General features: G+C 34.8%; 4 protein-coding genes across 5 annotated transcripts; 2 read left to right on the forward strand and 2 right to left on the reverse strand.

The window, feature by feature from the left end:
- Positions 1 to 172: 172 nt before the first annotated feature.
- On the reverse strand, positions 173 to 11,624 carry LOC132789425 (bcl-2-related ovarian killer protein). The gene is given in 6 exon segments (XM_060797432.1): positions 173 to 349; positions 413 to 652; positions 654 to 722; positions 788 to 940; positions 996 to 1,285; positions 11,361 to 11,624. Coding segments are annotated over 5 exon segments (897 nt in total). The 5' UTR covers positions 1,266 to 1,285; positions 11,361 to 11,624; the 3' UTR covers positions 173 to 184.
- LOC132793322 (uncharacterized) lies at positions 2,525 to 5,247 on the forward strand. The gene is made up of 4 exons (XM_060803132.1): positions 2,525 to 3,507; positions 3,573 to 4,157; positions 4,214 to 4,386; positions 4,449 to 5,247. Exons 1-4 carry the CDS (start codon positions 3,137 to 3,139, stop codon positions 5,000 to 5,002), a joined length of 1,683 nt encoding a protein of 560 aa, XP_060659115.1. The 5' UTR covers positions 2,525 to 3,136; the 3' UTR covers positions 5,003 to 5,247.
- A 185-nt stretch (positions 11,625 to 11,809) lies between the features above and the next one.
- LOC132789422 (uncharacterized) lies at positions 11,810 to 14,391 on the forward strand. 2 transcript variants are annotated; one of them, XM_060797429.1, is made up of 4 exons: positions 11,810 to 12,047; positions 12,246 to 12,339; positions 12,407 to 13,162; positions 13,213 to 14,391. In XM_060797429.1, exons 1-4 carry the CDS (start codon positions 11,937 to 11,939, stop codon positions 13,707 to 13,709), a joined length of 1,458 nt encoding a protein of 485 aa, XP_060653412.1. In that variant the 5' UTR covers positions 11,810 to 11,936; the 3' UTR covers positions 13,710 to 14,391. The 2 variants fall into 2 exon arrangements, with proteins under 2 accessions (XP_060653412.1, XP_060653413.1); XM_060797430.1 differs by having other exon boundaries at positions 12,249 to 12,339.
- A 544-nt stretch (positions 14,392 to 14,935) lies between these two features.
- On the reverse strand, positions 14,936 to 25,364 carry LOC132789423 (Na(+)/H(+) exchange regulatory cofactor NHE-RF1). The gene is made up of 2 exons (XM_060797431.1): positions 25,241 to 25,364; positions 14,936 to 16,096 (listed from the first exon to the last, which is right to left on the reverse strand). The coding sequence occupies exon 2, from the start codon at positions 16,092 to 16,094 to the stop codon at positions 15,045 to 15,047; it is 1,050 nt and encodes a 349-aa protein (XP_060653414.1). The 5' UTR covers positions 16,095 to 16,096; positions 25,241 to 25,364; the 3' UTR covers positions 14,936 to 15,044.
- Positions 25,365 to 27,283: the final 1,919 nt, after the last annotated feature.

Below are 27,283 nucleotides of genomic sequence, written 5' to 3' on the forward strand. Positions count from 1 at the left end.
TAAATTTTCTGTTGGTTCAAAGTCATAATATCCTATTCTTTAACTAATTGGTATAGAAATAACAATGTTCTTCGTCAATAATTTGAAGACCTTTGACAACATTAAAATGCATTCCAAACTTAATTATTTAAAATTATTAGGGATTATTACGTAAAAAGAAAATCACTTTTTGTAAGTTTTGCAATCAATGCGTAAATCGTTGGTATATTTTCGGAATTAATGTATTAAAAATAAAACGTAATAACATAAAGAATAAAATCAAACCAAATACAACCCCGATGACTAGAGTTGTCCATTCCAGAGGATTCAAACTGCTGGTTGTAGGTAATACGTGTGTGTTAATGCCGTTCTAAAATGAAAATATCATACAATTTTTATTTGTTTTATCATTGTATTACAAAATATAAGTTACCCATCCACCATTCTCGTTTATCCACGGAACGAGTTCATCCTCTATTACTTCGGATACGCTCTCCATAAGTTTTGGCAAATATTCGGGGTGACCTTGTCGCACACAATCAACTGACAGGCCACCGGCTATAGCAAACAATGAGATTACCTTGCTCCAAGTGATTTCAGCTCGAAATAGTTCTCGACCAACCGCTCCGAGAAGCAAACTCACAGCATCTGGTGTGTGAAACTCACCCCCCGGGATTTCGACAAATTTGTCGAGCGACACCATTATAAACCCGCGGATGCATTCGTTCTAGTTCGTCACCCAACTGCAAGGGAAATAGACTTTATTCAAAATACTTTTTTTCTCATTTAAAATCCGCATTCCACTTACCACTTGTACCGCTGGAAATACATCTCGGACTATGCCCAATGATGCATTGCTATTGCCCAAAATGCTTCTAATGCGCTGCAGTCCCAATTTCTTATTGAATAGTCCTGAACGGCGCAGACGTCGTTTTATGTAGTGACCACAAAGACATCGTCCCTAAGGATGGATATTGTTGTAAATATGATCTAAGTATTTAAAAAATCTTGATTACCTGGGTTATAATGTCCTGGGCAGGTATTTGAGCAGCCTTCCAGCCAATGGTATACGAAAGTTTTCTAGTAACCACATCGCTGACGTTACTAAGACGCCTCCGCGTCGTCTCCCGCTGTCCCACCTCTAGCAGCGCTGCGGAGTGAAGTGTGGCGGGAAAGCTAAACTTACGGCGATTCTGTGCTTGGAGCATTCGTTCGCTTTGTGTAGTTGCCGTGGGAAAGCCGTAGGAAAAGTTATCGTTATTGAAGGGAAACGAGGTACCTGGCATCGTGATCCAACAAAGAACACCTGTATGAACAACTAGAGTTAATAAAATTGGGTAAAGAAACTTATTGTCATAATAAATATATTTTTATTGAATTAAAATGAATGTTATTATCAACTAATGATCAATAAATCATTCCGCTATGCAATACGTAAACCAATGTTACCATTAACATTAATTCAATTATTTGGCATTCGTTTCAGCCTCTATTAACAGTGTTTGGCCGTTGTTGTCAATCTTTTGGAGGTTGACCGTGGGACATTTTTATCGCAATCTACGTCTTTCACTTTATTTTTGGCTTCACAATGACGATGATATATTTACATAAAAAGATACACTACTCATTTTGATAATTAAACATGAATCTTACTTTAATATTATATATATATATATATATTTATTTAATATATATAATATGATATACTACTAGTTTCTAGTGTTAAAATAAAATTACGTTTATTATGCATTTTTTACTTTTGAATATAACAAAAACCTAATAAAAGAAAATAAAACTTTGAAATTCGAAAAGCTTTAAGTGTCACAATGATTGAACTTAAGAAATTTGCTAAAAAATGTAAAAAGTAGTTGCTTTGTGAACAGCTACTCTAGTATTACCTCAAGTTTGTTCTGTTTCGAGTTATTAATTACTTTATTGCTTTGAGAATATTAAAACGAAATGCAGCAGCATTTTCGATATTTCTAACTATATGTTACATAGATCTTGAGAAGCATGCACATTAGGGTTGGAACTCAATTTAAAAGAAGACATTCCATTTCGGCATTTCGAAAATGGCAAAAATGTTTTAAGTATGTTCATTGTCTTTATTATTTTTGCCCTTTGAAAATAGATAGAAGGGTTCCAAGCTTTGTGCAACTGTCTGTGAAAATTCGTGGATCACAGATATGATAAAATATAGACACACAATATTTGGTATATCGGTACGACAGCAATAGACAATCTAACAAATGAAATTAATGATTTTTCGGAGTTGCTAAGATTTCTTTTTCCGATCGGCAAGACTTCTATTTTGTTATTTGTTAATTTCTTTTTGTAATAGTAGCTAAGCCAGTCGTAAACTCTTATGTATATATGTTGTATACAGTAATCTATTGTAATTTGCATTTGTGACAACATTGTGCATATTCCTCAACATACAATTTTAATTTTATATTGTCTATTTAGTATTAAGTTAAATTATTTTCCCCCTACTAATTATGCTTCGTCTGCTTTTTCATGTTCCCGCGCGTTAACAAGCCCGTGCTTGGTGTCGCTGGGCACTTAATGGTACTGCCGTTAGTACGTCAAATATCCAATATATAATATTGCGACTGACATTACTTTGTCTGACCATCTTGGGGCAAATTAACGACACATCGTTGGCGTATATGGTTTGCTAAGTTTGATTGGCGCTGGCGTCTTTTTGATTTTGACCAAGCGGATATCTGCAGTATGTCCAAAATGTTGCTGTTGAGTTGAGAATACGTGTTGTCATTAGTCGACCTGTCAAATGGCAAATGATTTGTAGATTTGACTGACTGCCATTGTCCCCTGAGAATTGCAACAGGATGCGATCGATCTTGGACATAGATACTCCACTACCTGTATCAACGGGTGTTGAAACTGGATTCCTCTAGGGAACACTAACGCGAGTCTTTTTTTTTACATAACCTGACCCAATACAAGTAAAAGCGACTGTGTATCGTGAGTGAGGAAAGTTTTTCAAAACAAAATCGTGAACATACGGGTTGGAGTATTCTGCGTATGTAAATCCGATTATTGGCAGACATTTGGGTCAGCTTTAATCACGATTGCGAGGCCACTACCTTATAAAAACACACCCACGATCGGTTCAATCAGTTAGTGATCTGACAGAATGTCAACCAATTGGACGTGTTCGATAATCTTAAGCTCCCTTCTACTGCTGCTTTCAATCTCATCATCCACAGCGGATGTGGCTCATTTCTTTGCTGCACCTGCGGACTTTGGAAGCTACAATCAGCTTGATCCCGCCTCCTTTCAGCTGCCGCTATCGCAATCGATTTTATATGGACGACCTGTGGTTAGCAATCCCGTTACACCTGCGCCGGTTGCGTCACCAACAACTGAGTTCAATTTGCCGGAGATTGTGGAGAACCGCAACGTCAAGGGGTTGAGTCAACGAAGCAACAATTTCATACCTCTCAGTCAACATTATTTGCCTCCTGCCCTAGACGAGCGACCCAACTATGAAGCTCCTAAGCCAAGGTATTTGAGGGCAATGTAATGTATTAATTCCCTCCCATTTCATTAATTTTGCTTTGTTTCTGCAGCGATGAGGTTGCTGGCTATTATTATCCGCAGCCCAGCACAAGTACTACGACAAGAAATCCGACGACAGCAAGTACTCAACGACCGATAATTGTTCAGGATCCCAACGAAGTGAATGAGGTTGAGCAATCGGGTTTCTTAGGTTATGACTACAATGCGCCTCCCCAGACCCCTTCGAAACCGTCGCCTGTCTATCTACCACCAGTTGCGAGCAATCCTGAACAGCAGCAGTTGCGACTTCGCGTGAAAGACATGCGTTGCCTGCAGTCGCGATATTTTCGAGCCATACTTAAACTGGATAACTTCTTGGGAGCTACACCAGTGTTGGACAATGACAGCGAGAATGAAAAGGATCGACATTGCGAGTTGAAAATGTCGCGCAGCTTTCTTTTGTTGGATATAGCGGCTACTGACTTTGATCACTGTGGTGTTCATGCTTGCGGTCAGGATTTGTGTTTGCGAATTCGTTTCCCAGCCATTCGAGGATTGCGCACAGCCAGTGATTCCATTTTAACACTGCACTGCAAAGTACAAGAGCGAGTGGCATCCAAAGTTCAAGCCCTCAAAATGGGAGTTGCTAATGACGTGTCAGTATTCATGCCGTAACTCTTAGCAAGGACTTAACTTGAGTATCTCCCTTTAGACAGTCACGAAACAGTGGCACCTACGCCCGAGGAGGTAACCAAAATGCTTTTCGTACACACGTTGAACTCTTGAGGCGCGGCACCAATGGATATACGCGACACCTGGAGACCAACGGAGCCGTACAACTGGGCGAAGATCTTTTACTGCGGGCGCATGTTCTCTCAGGCGATGGTAAGGATACGATGAATATCTATTTTAGCTACGTAACTTAGAATTTCGTCATCTGCTCTTAGGTTGGAATTACACTAAGCTCAGCGATGTGCAGCTTCAACGTTTGTCTCCAGCTGGGGAGGTTTTAAACAGTGCTCAGTTAATTAGCTCTAGCGGATGCCTCAATCCGGCCATGCAAAGCATCTGCGCTCATGAGCCCAACTTTGAGCCACCTCTCGGTCAGCGTTTGCACTTCAGGGCCATCATGTTTCCGGGCATGTTAAGCGGAGATCTGCTGGTGATGTCAATGCGTATTACGGGTTGTCTGGAGCACGAAGACTGTCAGGTGACGGTCCAAGATTGTCAGCCAGGTCTACCGCAGCGACGTCGTCGAAATGCTGGTCCTAGCAGGATACAAGGGAATGCAACAGAGGCATCCGAGATGTCGCGGGTTCAATTTAGAGTAATCATGCCAAACATGGAACAGGACTTACAGCTTGACACAGATTCGGAGGGTCTACTGCAAAATGAGAATGTGGCTACACTGTCGAAGAGTTTAGCATTGTTTGGGAGTTTGGGAATGGTGGTGCTACTGCTGGGAGTGGCTATAATCGCGGCTTACAAGTTCCGCAAATAAGTAAAAAACTTTGCCAGTTTTTAACTTTATTATAGAAAATGTAAATCAATTAAAATTACATAACTATTCAGAATCTCAGTTTGTAATTATTAGGTATTATCTAAATCTCAAGCAACATCAAAAAAAATATTTATTTATAATACTTGGGCGTTTGTCTTGGCCAACTCTTTAAAACCCAGCATAACAAATTATTTATAATTTTAAGCTAAAACAAAAATAAACACTCAATAATGCGTTGCTCATGATCATGCCACTTGTAATTGATTCTTCTGAACAAAAAACAAATGTATAGCAATTCTCAAAATACAATGGGCGACTGAATTCCAAACTAAGCGTATTTCGAGAATTGCAAACTTTGATGTTTATGGCATGGCTCTAAACTGAAATTGTTGCACGTTTTCACGCTTGAAGCACATTTAATGAAACCAAGTACGCAAGCGAGACACTCGCTTTGGATTCTGGCTTTGTTCATCGGTACTTTTTGTAGGCTTTTGTAGACCTGTTCACTTTTGAAAATAAGTTTTGTATATACTACTATATACAATATAGTTAATTAAAAAAGAATATAAATATAATACAAATTGCCTTTAAGCTTTCTGCACTTTGCAATTCGTCAATTAAATAACAATTTTGGGAAAATCTTCAAGAAATAACCTTTTTTTTTTGCCAAAAAAATTACTTTATTTGTCATGCATTGATTGACAATCTGGTAGATTTTCTACAACTGCAGTATATTTGAAGTATAGTGGTATATAATTATACCAAATATACTTATATTCTATGTAACATCTTTCTATATCAAATACTAAAACTACGACTTTTAAGAATCATCCAGAAAACAATTTAATGATTATGCGAATGCTTTTAAAAGTTAAGTAAAATGGCTTAAAGTTTTTGAGTATGCAGATACATGATGCTCTGTATCTTTAAAATAATTCGGGCAAGGTTTTACATTCAAAAGTTACTCTCCAAATTGCACATTTATCGGACCATTCATAAAAAATATTCATATAATAATAATCACTTCAAATTGAATATTAATCGGAGCATAATTATAAAACATACCAAATTAAATTTAATATTGAATTGTAAGACAAAGTTTGTGGGCAATTTCATTATAATTGAATTGTACTATCTATAGTACAATAATAATACTAAATAACCTACATATATCATTAGTATGTATGTATATGTTTGTTTGTAATGTGAACAGGTCTTTTGCAGTCTGTCCGTGCCGTTATGTTAATTGTAGTATCGCTGCTTCGGGCAGTTAAACCGACGCTGACAGCTCGAATGGTATCCAATTAGCAGTAATTTGCCGATCTAATCTAACATGGGAGTCTCAGTAGACATTGAGATAATTATTAGACAAAGTGTTTGGTAAGTACGTGACATGAAAAGCCTCCTTATATGTGCATAAATGCGCATTGAGTGTTTTGAGAGCGAGCAGATTATTCAACAGCGTATTGTCCCAAATAATTCAAATAAATCCACATAGCTTTACGAAATTTAATAGACAGATTTGCATATTCTCTCTAAATATGTTTGCACTTAAAGTTGATTAACTTATTCCTGATTGGGCTGATTGAACTATCAAGATATATCCTAGGCAGTAAGAGCTAAGATGCTGAAATTTGTTCACAACATACTTTAATGGGTTTAAAAACCTTGTGTAATATTAGTCGGACTTGAAATTTAATTTTAACTTTCATTTGCGGAAAGTAGGCATGTTAGTTAAATACAAATAAAGTAGAAATGTTAAGAGTGTAGGAGTAGAGTTATAGGTTTCTAGTGGGAAGATTCTATGGTTCAACTTCTGCAAGGGGCAGGGTTCCAAACATACCGAATTTTATCATGTAAATTGACAATTTATATTTGCTTTGACGATTTTCTAAGAACATGACATGTGTTTAGCTCGAGCGAATGTCTTACGCTAGACTGTAATGTTTTAACAACAATAAATAAATATTGTAAGCAGAAAACAAACATAAATTTAATACCAATTTTTTTAATATTAGTAACTGAGAAATTGTGGATGACATAATGGTAACACTACAAGCATTTAAAAGTCCCTTCCTCAATATAATCGAAAAGTGGAGTTGTACGTCTATAAATTATCATATATGTATATCTTGTGTTCGTCATGATTATAATTCACGATATAGGAGATGTTTCCCTCTGCTTGCCTCACACACTGTACATTCATTTCCACAAAGCTTTTACAACAGATGGGTGCCTGGTAAAAAATGAAATACATCGTATGGTTAGCTTTTGGGCCTCCGCAGAGCTAATTAATAAAATCGACACGTATGCCGCAACATTGCTTGTGTTCGTTCGGATACAACAATAACAACAACAATTACTTCAACGGCTGCATGGATAACAACTACTTTATCTTTGTCGCAAATGGCAGGCAAAATGTTTACTTGATGCACATAAATTAAGCGCAGATTGCCTGATCGTCCAATCCCCCCTCTTGTCCACATATCTGTAGTCAACCAACTGACACTTAACTGTGTTTAGTCGATACTCGTTACGGGTTCAGCAACTATTAAGCCGAAAGCCAACACTTTTTATTCCGAAACAGAAACTACCAAACAGCTTCTTGGCTTCAGGTCTCAACTATTTTCATATGTCTTACTTCTGTACTGCTTAACTTAGCGACTTCTTAGTTGGTGCCCAATTTAGCAACTACGGATAAATAATTATATCTTGCGCCTCATATTGAGTCGCTTTACAGCTTTCTGTTTTTAATGATTAGAATGCGTAATATTAATTAATGGTTACTTTTCAATATTGTTACGAATTATATATTTAGAGTTTCTCAAAATAATTCTAAGATATATATCTATATTTACTCTTCAATTTTAGTTGTATAAATAGATTTAGAGCAGCATATATATTTAATACTTTAAATTGACTGTCATAATTTGATTCACTCCTTCTCTCATAAATGAGTAAATTAAATTCCTATTGACCAATCGAAATACATACATCTAATAATAATTGCAAATCGCACTAGTCACGCCTCAATGGTCTCATTAGCGGCTTTTATTAACCAAATCTGTCGCCTGAATTTTTTTTGTATTCGCATCCAGTTTCCAATCGTCATTGGTTTAAACTAACTCAAAACATTTTTGGCACATACCAGCATAATGTGTGTTTTTCTCTATTGGCCTCCATTGACGTTGTCGGCATTTTAACTTAGTTATTGTACCCGGCACAAATAGGGAGAAAGGGTATTATAGATTTGAAATTGTATGTTCGAACTCGAACTGTATAAAGTCTTATATTAATCTGCATCAACAGCCTAAACATTTTAGTCTAGGATATAGTGAAAATAATATAATAATCTATATCAAATTTTTGCAGCAGCACAAGTCTTTCAACTTCTGTTATTCCTAATGTTTTAAATACTGGGTATCTTACAATCGAATACTCTCGACTGCAGACTTCTTGCTTGTCTTTTTGTGTGTGCTTTGCTCAGTACCTGTCCCATCCAAGTCGCTGCAATGTCTTTTTATATGGCTATTTGAGCATGTTAACATTTGTGTTATTGATTTTTTACAACAGTTGACAGTTACGCAGGCGCTACATGGCAATGCGAATGGACCACCGAACACCGAAGCACCTCCCCTCAGTTCCATCATCATCACTTAGCTTGGCACCATTTTACTTCGGAATTTACATTTGTTTGCTTTTTGCTCTTAGTTAGTCCAAGTCAAACAATTCGCGCATTTTGATTAAGATTTCTGACTGATTAATTTAATCGTAATGACATTGTTTTTCTTACAAAAATATATCAAATAAATATATTCATTTTATATCCAATTACGTGCCTCAATAATATGTAGCTAACTAATATCAATAAATAATTTTGATGATTAAGAAGCTTTAGTAATGATCTATCTAAATATATAATGTTTTTTCTTGATTCACTAAATTGATTAAATTTTAAGAGGCTAACCTTAGAGTTAAAATGAAGCTGAAATTCATCGTTCGGATCCTCTCCCCAAAGTGAATATTTTCAAGGGACAGAGTCGCAATCTTTCAATCGGGAGAATTCAGCATGAATTATGTTTGTTAGAAGAAAGATCTATTCTATAGATTATGAGACTATTGAGTAAATGAGTCTTGTAGTTAGTTATGAAATAAATCGGTTAAAAAAAAAAACATTTAAGAAGCTTTGTGTATTTAAAATAATAATAATACTAAACACAGGTTTGTATGAAAACCGCAAACATTATCTAAACTTGCTACGAACAGATCTATTTCTCAAGCTCTCTCAAAAAATAAATATAAACTGATAGCGATCTACAAATACAGGTCAAAAACAATTCCACCACAAATACCTTATATTAGCGAACAAAATTAGCTGTCGCTTACTGAATTACTTGTAACTACAATTAGCCGCAAGTGCTAAAAATGAGTGTTTAGGATCATTAACCACTCTCGGTGTTGATTATGCACTTTTTATTCTAGACCATACTCATGCTTTGACCAATTTACGTCATTCAATTCGAGCGTGTAAGTTAAGACTTACAAATGTTGTACTCTATCGAAAGGTGTGCCAATCGAAATATCTTATTATGCACTTATATTTACTCAGACATTCATATGACGATGTCTGTTTAGACGACTGAAGCGCCTCTCAATCAGCCTACTTTAAGTAAGTACATTTAGTTGTTTTTCATTTCTATTGTTTCTATTTATACGCTGTACAACAATAATATACTCTCTTTCATAAAATAACGCGGCTTAGTAAGCCAAGCTACGTTGCATTCTAAAAATGACCACATAAAAGTAAAATATTTATAGCAAAGCGACGCGTACGTGGAGTTTTCTTAATACTATGTGGGGGCGGCCTTAAAAATAGTAACTGCAACATCACGAACCAAACTTGAATCATCGAGAAATTCATTAAACTAAAATCTAACTCATCCACTTGTAGTGCAACTACATAGTTAAAGAGGGAGAATATAATGAACCAGTTTGTTATAAATAGTTTACTTATAAACTGTTGATTATAGGGATTTGCACCTGCTATAGATAAATGATGTCTTGTTTAGAGCAGTAACAAAAATTACTGAAATTAGTGCAATATAAAACTTGCAATATAAAACTTTGCGATTTGTGACGCGCAACGTTAAAAGGTCACGAATCTAGACATATATTGAATAGAGGAGATCCCATCATAGTTATACCAAACATGAACTAGCTTTTTCACCATTCGTTTTAAATCGTATGATTTTGATCGTATAGAAAGAACAATTATCCCATGTACAAGAACATTTTACCAATTTACACACTATATGATCGATACTTGTATACCATTCAACGTGTATTACTAATCGTAGTCTAACGATCCCTAAACAAAAACTAACTTCACTGATGAAACAAAAAATAAAGAAGATTTTTATCAATGCGAAATCATCATTATCTTCAGTAAATTCAGATTGCATTATCAAAAATGCGTACCAGGTTTTGCCAGTTGACTTTATCTATCTAATTTACTTTATTTGTATTAAGCAATAATTGAATCAATAAATGCTAAAGCCACACCATTATTTCTTATCAGAGAAATAATTTCATTGATACCCACACTCTCGTTTATCTTTTGTTGTCAGATGCGCACTTAATGTTGACAATAGGTTGTGCCCATTGAAAACGGGCAAAATAATGTGCATATGAGACCCAATAAAGAATAAAAAATAACATCTACAGCATGAGTGCGTGGGTTTCGGAGATTATAAGAGATATTTAGCATTCCCCATGAGGAAATTTCCTATTTTAAATTTAAAATCAGTCCTGCCCTCTTTGTCCTTAATCCACGGAAATCCAACATTACTTACTTCTTTTTGTAGATTCCGAATAACAATATATAATTTATGCTCGTAAAATATCCCGTATCTGAGTAGCAAAACCGAAGAATTATACTCATACACAAGAAAATTATATGTGGGTAGGTGCGATAGCGTGTTGTGATACAAATTAATGGACACAGGGCATCTAGTAGTCGATCACTCGGTTTTTTTTTTGTACTTTTGTACCAACACAAGTAGAAAAATTAGCCGCGAGCTGAGGTGCATGAAAATAGCTTAATTACCGATGTATTCATTCTGTGTTTTTGGGGTATTGGTACTGAATATTCACGGTCACAGTTTTGGCTCAGGGTTTTTATTGTTGATTGTTATTGCTTTTCACACATGCACACACATAGACATACAAATTAATTTTAAATTATTGGTCAAAAGCAAGTGCAAAAAATTAACGATTTCATTTTTAAAATCACGCTCTATTAATTATAAAACAATCTTATCGTAATTACAGAAACAATACACTCAAACCAATTACATACATTTACGCGGAAGTTAAAGCCAGTTGTACGACCGCCTGAGTCAGATTTCAATCGTTGCCGTTTTCGCGTTTAAAGCAGTCGAGCGATAATAGTGAAATAAACACACACAGTAAAAAGCAAAATAGGCGCGTCGGTTAAACCAGGGTGACCGCAAGCGGGACTTCAAAATATGATATTTTACGCCAGTGAAAAATCTTCGTTGCTAAAAATACCGTTCTTATTTGAATCTTCCAAAAATATGTTTCCAATTGGAATATATTGCCAACAACTTTTTCTAATACAAGAGATTGAAAAAATGTTTAAAAACGAAATAAAACTTTTGATTAAATTACAGATTTTTTAAATTTTAATTCAAACCTAATAAACAAGTTCCATACCAAATAAAATAATGGCTGACAGTTTTTTGTGCAATTGGTATATATTGGTATATTTGTTGTCATAAAGTAGGATATTATGAAATGTAGCTCGCAGTCACTCTGAGTAACAAAACTATGCAAACATCGCATAAATAACAAAAGTGCAATATTTATTTAAAGTGCAATTCAAAGTGTGTGAAAATCTCATAGCAAGCACAAAATGTCGCTAACAATTGTAAAATATCGAAGGACGCCAGAAGGCATTGTGCCAATAACACCTTCCGTAGTGCTAAGACCCAAGATGCAAGTGCAGCCCCAGCAAATTATAAAGGTATATACATCGTATGTACAGTATGTATGTGTGTGCACCACTGTCTGTGTGCCTGTGTGGGTATACTCAATGTTTACTTCAACAGCTGATTTCTTAGCGAACTGAGGCGGTGTGGCAACGCCGAGACCATGTGGCTGAACAGAAACCCCTCAAATATTTGTGTACATTTTCTTTGAAGTATTTAAAAATGTATTCCAGAAGCTAGCAGGCAATAAAATCGCTATTGGTAAACTACCAGCGGGAGCCATAATAAAACCGAGTATGAAACGCACTGCCATCACTACCACTTCAGGTAAATAATATTAGTTAAAACAGCGCCAACTCTTGTTCCGACTTTCATTACTTGTGCAATTTTACAGGCACTCCACTGCTGAAGACTCCGAAATTTGTCTTGCAGTCGGCCGGCTACGGAATTACGCCTACTTCAGTATCTTGGCAAACGTCTACTCCAGTAGCTGACGTAAAAAAGGAAGCCCTTGGCGATGCGATCAGTTCTCTACCGCCCAATACGATTATCAAGGCAACAACCCGACCTTCGCTTGCATCGAGTAGCAATGCGTCTGCATCAGGATACGTGAATGCCCCAAGTATAGCAGCTAGTACTCCAGCAGCAGCACCGGCTGTCGCATCCGCTGTGCGCCAAGCTGTATTCCTTAACCGAGAAGTGCCGCAACGCACTATGCGTAGTATGACTTTGGGAGCTATTGATATGGCATCTACTCTCCACCTTGGCGTGACCAGCGAGCATTTGCCTCTCTTCAAACGTAACATATGCAAATTTGGGAATTTAACTCATCTCGACTGCTGCATTACTCTAAGGAAGATGCGTCTCAATGAGCCATTTGCGTTGCTTGCCGAACTTTTTGATCTTAGTGAACTTGTGGTCAAAGAAACATTTAAACGTACTATTCTCAGGCTGTCGCGTTGCCTGCGTCCGCTTATCTGTTGGCCAGATGCTAAGCATTACTCGGAGCGATTGAAGCACATGCCTTTGGCTTACAGATCTAATCTATTGCACGTTAGATCGCTCATTGAATGTGTAGAGACGGATGTGTGTGAAACCCTTAATTTTGGTTGCTCCAGTTACAAATTTATTCTCTGCCTCAACACCAATGGTGAGTGATTCGTCCGCCGTACATACTTTTATTTATAAACTGTTTTGCAGGCATCATAAGCTATGTGTCCGATGCATTTCGAGGTGATTGTGATGATCTTCAACTGTTTGAGAGCAGCAATTTCAAAGACATAATACCCACATATCTTACGCTATGTGCAGAGCCAGGAAAATCTGTTAGACGGACGAATAGCACATCGAGACCAAAGAGCAGAGAAAACGATTCGGAAACCGAATATGATGTGCAGGAGGAAGCAAAGAAAGTTGTTAGCAAATACAATGAACAACGGTTAGAAGGCCAAATGGCTAACATGAAATCTTTGTGTGTGTCAGATGGCACTTTGACCTCAACACGTGCAACAAACATTCAATTGCCGACGCTGCGTGTCAACGAGCCCGCTTGCCGGACTCAGATGCGACGGACTGTAGATGCATTAAGAGAGTTCAAAATGTTAGATCATGGTGCCTTGAAGCAAACATCTTTATTGGGCTATCTAAATGAGATGTTGATTGTAGCCGCTGCCTTGTGTAATTTGCAGCAACAGTAGTTTTTGAAGAGAAAAGTAAGAAAGTGAGGAAACAAGTGAGAAAGTTGAGTGTGCATTTTGAATAGGAGCAAAACAGAGCGGTATTAGTCTTAAAACATACCGAAGCGTGATTTTTGCCGTTCAAAAGTATTCCTTAAATAATTTCTGATCGCAACATTTTAAGGAATCATAAATCATAGTTATCATTGTGTTCCAAAAATCTCTCTAGGCTCTAGCTTCCCTATAGGTAGCGAGTATAACAATTGTAAATAATATCACCTGTTTTAAGGTTGTATCACTAAATGATTATATAAAGCATTACGAATTAGTTATAATTTTTATACTTCTTCAATTTAGCGTTTGTAAATAGATTTTAAGCTGATTTGTGCTTGGTATGCACAGGAGGAACATCATATCGGACTCTTTAAAGTTAAAATATATATTTTCTAAGGCTATTTGGCTTGCGTCATTTCGTCATATTTATAGTACATTCAAATAAACACAGTTCTGCCGCTTAAAGCCGTTATTAAGATCTATTTGTCCAGCCGTTTAACTATTAACGATGAGTTCAAATTACAAACATTAAAGGCATTGTAAAACCCTCAACAAATTGTAAAATAATTAGTAATCATATTTTTTATACTTTTTACGAAACAATTGTAATAAATAAATGCGTGCATACCAAAAATATGTTCGGCTTTTAGCTTGATTGCAAATTTATTTGGGAGATTGGATAATGTAAATAGAAAACACGTGCCACAACATAAACATATATATATTTTTGTTTACTTTATTTAAGATGAAAAGTACATATACATATGTATGCTACAAATTAAACGAGTTTTAATTAAACCAGCTGAAAATCTTAGTGTATAAAGTATAATAATAAAAACAAATGTGCAAATAATTATTGTTGGTTGCTCATTATGGTACATTTTCAAGGTGTTTCCATTTTAATTACATTTCACTAAACTCTCCTTTAAATGGCTCTATATAGTATGTACGTTTATATTCGCTTCGGCTGATATTTGTAATCTTCATCCAGGAAAGATTTTTATATAGTTTAGGCTAAAATAATTAAAAGTTTGCTTATTTCATAAGTGACTCTGCTGCGTACAATAGTTGTAAAATTATTATATTTTCCTGCCGTAGCCGAAGTGAAATACAAAAACAAAAAGAATTTATTATTTTTGAATTCTTGGACACTGCGTAATTCCCAGCCAACATTTCAAGTAGGTTTTTCTCGATTTGTGAGTTTTGTGTAGAATAATAACAAGTACGGTGATTGCAATGGAATGTGCATGATATAGGGATTGGATTTAGTTTGTATCTGGATTTGAGACTGACGACGGACTCTCAAAGCTTTTGAATGATGTCAAACTTCTTCTTTAGATCAACGCTTTCGTTCTTCGGATCGTATTTCTTCTTCGATGCCAATTTGGCTCTCATCTCGGCAACTGTCAGCGGTAAATTCAAACTTCCCGCCCGATTCGTTCCCGTATTGGTTGCTGTTGTCAATGGTGTTGCACTGCTGTTGTTGGTGCTGTTGCTGTTGCTGATATTGCCATTTGCATTTGTGCTACCATTTGTTATGCTGCTGGTGGGATTTGTTGGGCTGCTGTGGCTGTTGCTGTTGCTGCTGTTGTAGATGTTGCCATTGTTATTCATATTGGCCACAGTGGCCGATGGAGGCGGCGGTGTGCTCATCATCAGGTTGTTGTTGTCGCCGATGACTGCCGGCGGAGATTTGTTGCCATTCTGCGTGGCTGAGATGGGAGCAGCAACAGCCGGAGGTGTCACGGGCGTGGCTCTGTCCACCACATCCATATCACTGGCGTTCATTGTGCTGCCGCTCTGAATGCTGCTTGCATTCGAGACGCGCTTTGTGCTGACCACACTAATGCTGCTGATGTTGGCACTGACGCCTGGAAGCTCTTGCTTTGTGCCCTCATAGCTGGGTGGACTGTTGCCATTGCTGCCATTGCCATTCAGAGTCGGAGATGCTGCTGGTGATGCCGATGGCGATGCGGATGCCGATGCAGATGCGCATGCAGATGCAGATGTCGTGTCTGACTTGATGTCAATGGCCTTGCCATCGACATCGATCAACAGCAGTCGCACTTCATTGGAAATGGCCTTGATGCGAGCCACCACCTGTTTGTGTGTCTCGCTGCCAATGGATACGCCGTTGACTTCCAGAATGCGATCGCCCTCCTTCAGGCCAGCCGCCTCTGCTGGTGAGTTGGCATCCACTTTGCCAATGAATTGACCTGGTTTCACTTTCTCCGAGTGCAAATTGAAGCCGTAGCCATCGAAATCGGTTCGCTTGACTATGTGACACGTTTTAGTGACGCCCGGTGGCAATGTGGGGGGCGTTGGCATTTTGGGTGTGTTTTGTGTTGACATGGCTGCAATTGAATAAAGTATTGTGGGTAAATAAAAGGTTGTAAATATTCTTATTGTACTCTGCTTCCATTGAAATGGGAAAAGCGGGTATATTGGGTATGTGTGAAGCATTTATTTGGTTGGAGTCATCTATAAAGTTTTTAAATATTCCCGGTTAAGTATAACATGAAAAAAAATAGCAGCGCTCATTGAAAAACTGATATGTCTCTTAATTAAATATTACACTTATTGTCTAAACAGACAGATTGTAAATAAAGAAGAAAAAAAATATAATTAACTCCTGCTCAAATTATACGACACCTCTTAAAGTTTTATTTCGGCGCTCGTAGTAGAAAAGGAAAATGAAAAGAGCGAAATAAAGTATAAAGAATTTTAACACAAAGTGTAATTCATAGAATGTGATATTTTTGAATATGTTTGCATCTCCCATTTTGAAGTAACAGCTCCTATTTTAGCTATGCTGCAAAATCATTTATCTATCTTCGACTTTATAAAGTTTTTAAATTATTTTTATATGCAGATCAAGTTTATTTTCGAAAAATTCACTCTTATTCACACTTGTATTCAATCGCTTCAATTAAATGTTAAAAATAGAGGTGCTATAATTTCTCACTCTTATCTTGAGTGCTCGACATCGAGTAAAACCGTGCTCTCAATGCTACGGAATTACTGTTTCTAATGGGTTTATGGGTGGGCATAACTACTGTTGTAAATATTATTAGATTGTAATTGTATTTATATCAGCGCCATATATTTGTTAATTCATTGATTGTAGCATAATGCTACGTTAATAAAAGTAAAGTAATGAAACGAAGAAGTTGTGGACTTTATTTTATTGATTCCTAAACAAACTTGAATTATTATAGAATATTTTTTATAGTCTTTGTTCTGAAGAAAAGTTTAGTATAATCAACAATATTTGATCCTTAAAAAATTTGTACAATATTCTAAATATATCTAAAAAATTTAAAAACTTTAGAGTTATTTTAAAAACTTAGAATAATAGAAAAGGGTTAAATTTACTTATAATCAGTTTCAGAATAACTTGTTGTATAGTTAGTTGTTCAACACACAACCTCAAGACTATCAGAGGAATCCTTATTAATGTTGAAAAAGTTATTCTTCAAGCTTAGTTTTTGAAGAATAACATATTTAATGTTTATCAAATGACTAATGAAACAATTCATTTATTTGGCTAAAGTTTGTTTTAACATTAAGCATATCATACAGGAATTCCAATAGCATGAGATCATGGGACAGCACGAATTCATAGCATTCTTATCTGGTTCGTTACGTCAGGCAACGTGAGTATTTTCACATTCTTAGACGTTCCAGTTACTCGTAACTTGGAACGGGAAATGCACGAGATTCGACCAAACGGCCGTAAAACACATATTTGAAAGATAAAGGAGCTCAAAAAAATGTGTTTTTATTTATTTGGAATACCTGATTTGAGCTGAATATGAGACTTTGCGAATTAAATACAATTATAATTTAACTATTAATTTACTTATTAATTTCTTTATACCTTCTTTGCAAATTTTTGGTAAATAAAGTATTATAAAAATTAAAAAATAAATTACTACAGTAAATTTTATAAATATTATTTTAAAGCTTTGAAAAGTTAAAAGGATTTTTCAATATACTGCGTACGTTTTTGAAGTTTCTGAATATTGTGCTTCGTTTAGCTTCACCTTTGAGATTGTATTTGCTTACATTATTATTTGTGGAATTGAAAGGGGTTTTTGTTCGAATCAAAATTATATACGCATGCTTACTTTATGATTCATCTGCTGCTAACAAAAAAAGAAAATAATATATACATATATAAGATTAATGGCTGGCATCTTCGCTGGCAAAACTTGTAATTGTAGCCGTGCCCATTAATTTGAACTGATGATCAACATCAGCGTCAGATTCAGAGTCACCTGCTCTCACGGCAGTACCCAATTTATTCAACAATATTATTGTTGTTATTTAGCTCTCAAGATGCGCTTAATAGACGACCTTGACTGCTGGAGAACAGTTTGAAGCTCGTACATTTCAATAGTAAGCGATTTTTAATGAAACAAAGTAAACAATGCGGCGCAAAAAGCCTGAAAATAAGCAACTATATACATACATATGTACATACATATGTATGTACACAGTTGTGTACACGAAAAGCGGCACGAATGCAAAATTATAATAATAAAAAACAATAATAAATTAATTGTGAATGTGAATATTTCAAAGTGAAGTGAATGTGTGTGTTCTTAGTACTTTGTCGTATTAGGAAGCGGAACTGACATTTGAAAGCGTCATAAATAAATTTGAGAAGAAACAAATTAAAAAATAAATAATAAGTACTTTTCCCGTAATAGCTAACAATTAATTAATACGGTAGAAGGTCTTGACACCTCAAAACGTCAATAGTAAACAAAACTCTATTAGTTGTCGAGTTGTCTCGATTTATTTATGTCTTCTTCACTTCATCCCACGAGCTGTTTCCGATTGTAAAAATCAAATGTTTAAAATGGTGAAACTGGCAAAACTCTAGTTTTTGTTTTGTTGAAACAAAAGGCAATCATAGGTACTTATTATAATGCTAACCATATTATTTATTAATTTGATGCTGCTGATATGAGTCTCTACTATGTATAGCCAGAGCCATTCAGTGTTCATTCATGAAGCTCGACCGTCAGACTTGTGCAAACTTTAATTGAATTTGCAATGAAGCATGAAGTTCGTCTCTCTCTCTCTCTATACAACTTTTATCAGTCAGAAGCTAGAACTTCCCCTGGACCACGAAACTGACTGATTCTATTGTATGTGCTTTTTGTTATTGTTATTTCTGTCGTTGTATGATTTCCTTATTTAAGCGGTTTCTCATCATTAAAACAAATTAGCCGTTAGCTAGCTGAGTACATACACATGTAGGTAGATGTCTGTCCGTCTGACTTTTTGTTGTGTGTACATTGTCTCCGATTCACAGTGCCGGTGTCTGTTACGGGTATTTCACACATGTCAAACGCGATAATAAACAACAACAACGATGCTACAACAACTAGTTGTATGCTTTTGTAGAGTCCGTTAAAAAACTATTGTTAAATTGCTTTTATTTTTTGTTCGTTTTTGGATTTTCTGACGCACGAATAAACGGAAATTTGGTGACTTATTTGCTGTTATCGTAATTCCAAACTTATATTATGAACTATATATACAAACGACTCGATAAATATTTCACAAATCGTAGAGAATAATTTAATTAACTTTGGCAATGTTTCATACTTTTCTACATCAAATATTAGCATGCTCACGAATGGAAATACAAATTGAAACTGATAACCAAGCGAAAAACAAATAGCGCCAAGAAACCAAAGCAGTTTCGGAATTTCGTAGATAAGGGAGCTCTTTGCAAAACTTTCAAAATAGTATATATACATATTATATATATCCGTTCCACTCGTACTTGGTAGATAAATAAAAAGTATAATAGTATGCAACAGCCAGCGGAATACTCTGAATTAGTGAAATTAGATGTTGTGTGAATTCTGTCAGTTTAGTGCTAATTAGAAGTGAGGACTTATGACTCAGTTATTCAAATTCATATTTTATAATAACACTTATCAATTTTACATTTGTATACGTATGTGTATGGATTCATTACTACTTAGTTGATGCGATTTATATCCTCATACAAAAAAGTAGTGATAATTGAGAGATTACTCAACAAATAAATTCATTTTAATGATAATTTTAAGCTTAGAAATATTAAGTTTTTGATTTTTATTACTTTATTTATTATTTTTATTATTATTATTATTATTAATATTATTATTATTATTATTATTATTATTATTATTATTATTATTATTATTATTATTATTATTATTATTATTATTATTATTATTATTATTATTATTATTATTATTATTATTATTATTATTATTATTATTATTATTATTATTATTATTATTATTATTATTATTATTATTATTATTATTATTATTATTATTATTATTATTATTATTATTATTATTATTATTATTATTATTATTATTATTATTATTATTATTATATTATTATTATTATTATTATTATTATTATTATTATTATTATTATTATTATTATTATTATTATTATTATTATTATTATTATTATCATTATCATTATAATAATCATTATCATTGCCATTGTCATTGTCATTATCATTATTATTATTAATATCATTCTCATTATTGTTATTATTATTATTATTATTATTTTTCTTGTTATTTATTCTATTTGTTTAATTTTATTTAAAAGCAAGTTTCATTCATGGATACTCATTATAAAAGACAGTTACATTTCATTAATGAACACAACATTATTTAAAGACAATGACCAAAACAATCCGAATAAAAATGCTTTTGAAATAGCTACATAAATAATACCGATAAGCACACTAGCTAAAACAAACAAAATTCGAGTGGTCACAGTAAATTATACTCATTAAATTTTTGGTAACAGCGTTTATTTCGGCTGCTCTGTCGTGATTTTTATTAAGGTGCGATAAAAAAAAGACCATTGGGTGAAGTGAGAACTTTCACTGTCGCAGCTTAAACCATATAAAGTTTTGTTAACTCGCAAAAAGTTCATAAAACCCATTTATTTCAGTATTTAGCAATAAAACTTTTGACCAAGAGTCATTTTAATTTTAATGGCACGAAGCTTAAGCAGCAAAGAAAATGTTCATATTTGTCTACTAATATTTTCTTCGAGGTTCACTTTTTAATTACCATCGATCGGGCAGTGAAATAAAGTAATCTTATCTATTTGATTCTTTTCGTTGCTAAAGTTCCTTCCTAACATTCCTATTTACAATAACAGAGTCGGCATAGATAGAGCTATCGACTGTATACCAAACAAGCAAATTGTCACTTATGATAGAGTGTCACTTTTTTGTTGTTTAATAATTGCTTGTGCCAACTTGGAAAAATTACTCGCAGTCACTTTCATGATTCACTTACAAAGATCTTTACACATTGCGCCCTGGGCAACGAAAAAATCATTAGCAGCTCATAATATGGTGCAACCAATGAAGAGACCAAGTCGAGGGCTTCATTTCTTAAATACACACATACTTCACATATATATTGTATATGTATGTGTCTCTCATCTTCGAAGAGTATTCCATGTGTCTGAATGAGAGGTTTGCCGTTGTCGCTGCGGGCACTCAGAATTGTTAGCAATGTTTTCTTGTCACTCTGGGAAACTTTGAAAAACTGGTTATGTTTATTGTGTTTTGCCGTAGAGCAAAGCGAATCTTGGAGGCCAGTCTTGGCTACATCTCTTATTGAAATGCATTGAATTTTTATTCCCCCGAAAACTATTTACATCAATTCACATTTGAAAATTAGTTTTAGCCATTCACTTTCACTTTCAAACCCTTCCTTGCCTCAATAAGAAACCATATATGAGTGACCCGACAACCTTATCAACGACAAGCTGCAAAGAGAGTATGAAAACTTGCACAAAACTAGCTTCTAAAATAATAAAACGAAAAAAAAAAAACAAAGATGAATCTGCGCAACCGGACTGATAACGTCATTAGTATTTAATGTTAAACAAGCTGCGCTCACATTTTGTAGACATTATTTTTAATTATTGATAAACAAAAGAATGAAGTGAACTTTGGAAATAAATGAATACACACACGAACTTCAATTCAAGTCACTATGTAAGCTTTGAAGGTGTATTGGATGAGATCATTACTTGAGCTAAAAATAAATCAATTGTAAATTAAGCACGCTAATATTTACTTATTTTATATTGTTTACTATACTATACTTTCAAAGAAACCTTGAAGAATTTAAAAGAATAAATGAGAGATAATAGATTTGTATTAAAATCGAATTCTTTGTAATTTACGATCTTTGTTTCACATGTGAATCGAATTCCAAGTTTATTTTTGTTTTACACTTGACGATTATTTCACAAACTTGTATATTATTTTTAGAAGATGATCATAACTAGAGATGCACATCACTTACTGTAATAATTTTGATTTCAATAAATTGTTTCTATTTTCTTATACAAGTTTTCAGATGTTCTCTGCACAAATCAGGTATTTGAGTATAAATAATGTTAAGCTCTCGACATTGACTAGGTAGAGAATCGTTTAGTTAATAAAACAGAAAAAAAAACCGGCAGTGCAGAGAGATGCTTAGAAATAACACGAGTGCTCAAGGTATGGGCGTGTATATCTGAGCTGTGTGTATCTGAGTACCTGTGTGTCTGTGTCTGTGTCTGTATCTGTGTCTGCGTCTGAAATCTGCAGCTTGCCTCAGACCCTGAGAGTATCAAACAGGCTGGCCGACAAGCTGCTCTCTGTTTTGTGAGTTCGGTTCGGTTTTACCAAATTCATTTTGAAGTTGCCTCAAATTTTTCGTGCATTCAGTCTGTCGGGGATCATTTTTTCTGGTTTAGCTTGTGAATAAAATTTGATTCTAGAACCTGTTTTAGCTGTTAGCTTTCAGTGTAAGCGTGAGAGTATCTGTGTTTATACCCGATACCCGATGGGTATAAGGGTGTGACAATTCAGTGGCAAGCAAAACAAATGAAGCTTCTTAACTGCCAGTCATATGTTTTTCCTAAATTTCAGTGACTATAAATATTGGTGATGACAATAGACGGAGATCATGTTTGTTTAATAATTTGTATCATCTGAAAAGATCGTTTTTTTCTTCTCTCAACTTTCGTTTTCGTTTATTGTGGCGATCCATTTTTAATTAAATAGATATTTGAATAATTTATGCATATTTAAAATGAACATAAAAAAATAACAAATTGGAAAGTTCCCGGCGGACAGCGACAAAAGCATCATTGATAGAAAAATGTTAAGCCTACAATTCAGCTATTGCATAAGTATCTTCTTATATAGTATGTGCATCCATCTTATTAAAAAACTTTCTACAAACAAAGACTACAAATCTGAAAATTTGTTCTCTCAAATATTTCATAACTAGAGATAATTTAATATTTCCGAGTTGAAGGTGGCAGAAGTAGCTACTTATATATAAAGTATATGCATCTGTGCTCCTGACGTCCCCCCTACATGGGAATTGCCTTTGTCTTACGCTTCCATGCAATTCTTTAACATTTTCACATGTCAGTCACAATGAATTATATGCAATGCGAAATTTTGCTCAACGACGTTGAGAATTTTATGAATATTGAAGATAAAATTGGGAAATTATCTTGACAATTACTTTGTATATTTATAAGTATATACTTTATGAAGTAAGTATATATACAAAGTAATTGTACGATAAAATTTTGTATTAAAATTCAATTTTCGTGTTAAAATGGGAACTGTAAAATAGTCGAAAATATATGGGATCAACACGCTTTATAAACTTGCTAATGAGGTAAACTTTTTATTAGCACGCTAAGGAATGTGTCAAAAAACAGGTGGTCTAAAACAGTATCACGATAAATGATAAACTTGATCGAGCCTAGTTCATTTATGAAATTAGCAAAGAATGGCCAGAAGATCTTGTGAATTCGTAAGAAATCCAGAAATAAGCGGGTTTCTACTGCACAAATGAATCGCAGGTGTAGTCAACAGGTAAATGAATAGAAATGCCCATACAAAAAATGCGTCGATCGAACCTGCTTTGAGACATAGTTGAAATTCCACCACAGAGCTGGATTTACCTCATAGCAAAGAGTGGGAGCTTGGGAGCTGAGCGGGGGGAACCCTGAAGCGACAGTGACGTGAACAAATAGAAAAACCCCCAGTTCACGTGTTGCACACAAATGCAGGGCTACGATATACCCTATCAGTATTATATTTAAAGTCACACAATGCAATTAAATAAATACAACAGCACATTAAAGTTTATATGATGGTTAAATTTATACACTGAGAAGGTTTGCTAGTTATTATGCGAGTTCGCGAAAAACCCATTTGGATCTGCCGCAGGGTATAAAAATAATAAAAATCGCATGCATGTCGCATTGAAAAATATACGCGATGAAATGAAATTGGCCTTATGTAATAGCTTAAGCTGTTTACTGGAAGTGGAAGCGCTGGGGAGAAGGCGGACAGTGTTAGCCAGCAGTCTGTGTGCGGCATGCTAACGCATACAGTGGCAGCAAAGACTGGCAAAGTAAATCAAAATAGCAACAATTATTATGCAAGTTGCTGCTGCTGCTGCTGTTTGCTGCCCATTAAAAACAGTTAACGGGCCAACATATTTTGCTTTGGCAAAATGTTTAAATGCTTATTATTTACTTTATTTAGCGTGTGGATTTTGAGCTTCATTGCACACAGGCTTCACATCTGTGAGCAGCAATAATAATCGCAAATATAAAATTCATGCAAGTATATAAATATAATTACGATACGAAAATGTTTCACGGTATTTTAGTTCCTTTTTTTCATTTATTTTGCATTGTTTTTTAAATTCGTTTCCTCGATGCTGGCTAGATTTTTCTATAATTTCATTATAAGCGGATAATATACTTTGATATAGTAACAATTCTAAAAACACACAAATGTCACCAATTTGAGCGATTAAGATGTGTTATGCCTTGAAGAGAGTATTAATACGATCTTTCTATTTAGCGAGTTCTCTTTCAAATTTGTCACATGCTTCTCAAACTGTGCCTGGAATTAAAACTGTGCCAAGGCTGAGGCCACTCGTAATCGTGCATCACAGTTTGATAATCAAGTTACACATACTTCGGAATTTAGTCTTCTGATTCAATTACCACTTTGATATATAATTGCTTTAGTTTGTTAGCTTGATTTTGGTGCCCACTTTTAACTTTTGCTTTATTTATTGTGTTTTATTGCATTTAATTTAATGTAACATTTTTTTGCATGCAATCACAAATAAGTGTATATAGAATGTACAAATGTACATATGTGTTCACATGCAAACGCACAAGCACACAGGCGATGTCTCGAATCAAAATCAATCAATAACCAAGAAAAGAGGTATCGCGAGAGACGGGAGAGAGATAGACAGAGAGAGAGAGACTCGAATCAGAGACAAAGACGGAGACGGAGTCGTAGAAGGCGAATTGCGAAGATAAAGTTTGAGGCGCATGCGCACGTAAAATAATTTGTTGCTGTTGTTTTGCTTCCACTTCTATTTTTATACTTTCGTATGTACCTCGTTCGCTCGCTCGCTCACTTGCAGTCCCGTAACGCTGTCGAAGTTATCGCGCTTCAACGTTTTAACCGTTTTCGCGGGCAAATTGTTACTGATTGTAACCGGGCTAACGACGAAACATAAGAGGGCTAGTCACAAAAGCCACAGGTAAGCTCAAAGCACATAGAGATGAGCACAAAATATCGCAATGGGATCGTATTAACAAACTATCGTATAAATATAAATAAACATGCTAAATACATGTGAATGTTCTTATTTTTTTAATTTTATTAACATTAAGTAAAATTGTATAATTTTTTTAATTTTGTAATTCTTAAAGTTTGCCACCTCTAGCATCAAACATGAAATGAGAGTGAGAGAGGGAGAAGCGATCGAGAGAATGGTAACTGACGAATGAATTCGTGCGATTCAGAGTGTAAGCTACAATCTCGCAAGACATTTTACAGCATACTTTTAGGCTCAAAAATTTAAAATGATCAGTGTTGCACAATGTGCAATATGTGCCTAGTGCATATTATACGAAATACAAAAGCATCTCCAAATAAAACAAATTTACATAATTAATTTAAAAGTTCATGTGTTAATCTTAAATGTTATTTTCATTATCTAAACATCTAAGATACAGATTTATGCCTATGATATGTATTTTCTTGACATTATTACTTTCAATCAAAAAAATAATAGCAATGTTTGAATCCAAAGTATGTATAAATAAATTTCTATGTATATTTTATGTTGAATACTTTTGGGTATTATTATTATTTTGGTTAGTGAAATGAGAGTTTTTGTTATCACATGCTTTTTTGTCATTTGACAGTTGTTATTTAAAGAAGTAGCTGACGTTTTTGTGATGCACATGTAACTTTAAGCAGAAAAACGAGAATTGTCAAAAGCCATAAAATATTTTAATTTCCGCGAGAACCTCATGTCCGCTTCAAACTTAATTCTACCTTCTGTATGCTACATATCAAGTTCTGATATCTATTAGTTGAAACAAACGAAATAACGTTTTTAAAGTATTGGTAGAATCTTTATCGAAATAATCATTGCAATGATTGCAATGCAATTGGTTAAATTCCCTATTTAATTTTGAAACCAATACAGTTGCATTTTATATTGAAGTGCATTTAATTAAACTTTAAATAAAATGGAGAGTCCACGTATTTATCTTGACAGTAAGACTTCTAGCAGCAAACTATCCATGCGCTTAGTCCGTTTTTTGCATGCATATTTATAAGGGATAGTCTCATGGGCAGTGAAAACGGCAAAATGAAAACTGCTAAGATTAAGCGAAATACCTCAGCATTTTCTTTTAAATTATATGCAGCAAACAGAAAATGAAAACAGTGCAACGTCGTTTGGGTATTTGCCCAGAGAACGGCTTAAAAAGTTGTGCTCTGCAAAAGGAAAAAATCTTAAAAAAGAATAAATTACTGTGAATTTGGTGATAAGCCAAAGTTGCGTGGAAATGAGGAAAATAGTAAAAATAGTAAATAGTAGAGCGAACTTCACTGTATTTATTTTCCTTATTCCAATTCAATTTAGGCATATCACAAAAATCACAAATTTTTTAAACATTTGATTCTGACTATACGATACAAGCAAACCCTGCCTACGGAGGTAGAAAGAGAACGAAAAAGGAACCGAAATGACTTGATTTAAAAAACCGTGCAAAAATCGTTCAATCATTTAAGTAAGTTACCAGGCGAGCAGCAAGAGAAAACTGTGCAGCTGACGCATTCAATTCAATTGGCAGCGAATACCCGTGAAGACGACGAAAACATTGGTCGTCATAAGAGAGCGTGATAACTCTCCCATACATACATATATGTATACACAACACACCCATGTGTTCACAACGCAATTTATTTGGTTTGCTGGCAGTTCTAGGCATCGGGTTGTGCTGCTCTGACTGGTTTACTGTATGCTTGGCCAGTTTAATGCTTCTGTCTCACTTCGATGCATAGAGAGCATTTTACAGTTTTGTACTGTGAAACGATCATGCGGGCGTATCAAAACAACAACAAAAATTCAAATAAAGAG

Source organism: Drosophila nasuta, chromosome 3 (assembly GCF_023558535.2).
Source record: "Drosophila nasuta strain 15112-1781.00 chromosome 3, ASM2355853v1, whole genome shotgun sequence".
In the NCBI taxonomy this organism is placed as follows: domain Eukaryota; kingdom Metazoa; phylum Arthropoda; class Insecta; order Diptera; family Drosophilidae; genus Drosophila; species Drosophila nasuta.

Excerpts from the sequence above, each read along its gene's own strand:
- LOC132789422 (XM_060797429.1), top strand. The coding sequence starts at position 11,937 with ATGTCGCTAACAATTGTAAAATATCGAAGGACGCCAGAAGGCATTGTG. Across the intron at positions 12,048-12,245 it reads AGCCCCAGCAAATTATAAAG|AAGCTAGCAGGCAATAAAAT; the intron begins GTATATACATCG and ends AATGTATTCCAG. Across the intron at positions 12,340-12,406 it reads TGCCATCACTACCACTTCAG|GCACTCCACTGCTGAAGACT; the intron begins GTAAATAATATT and ends GCAATTTTACAG.
- LOC132793322 (XM_060803132.1), top strand. The coding sequence starts at position 3,137 with ATGTCAACCAATTGGACGTGTTCGATAATCTTAAGCTCCCTTCTACTG. Across the intron at positions 4,158-4,213 it reads ATGGGAGTTGCTAATGACGT|ACAGTCACGAAACAGTGGCA; the intron begins GTCAGTATTCAT and ends ATCTCCCTTTAG. Across the intron at positions 4,387-4,448 it reads GCATGTTCTCTCAGGCGATG|GTTGGAATTACACTAAGCTC; the intron begins GTAAGGATACGA and ends ATCTGCTCTTAG.
- LOC132789423 (XM_060797431.1), bottom strand. The coding sequence starts at position 16,094 with ATGTCAACACAAAACACACCCAAAATGCCAACGCCCCCCACATTGCCA.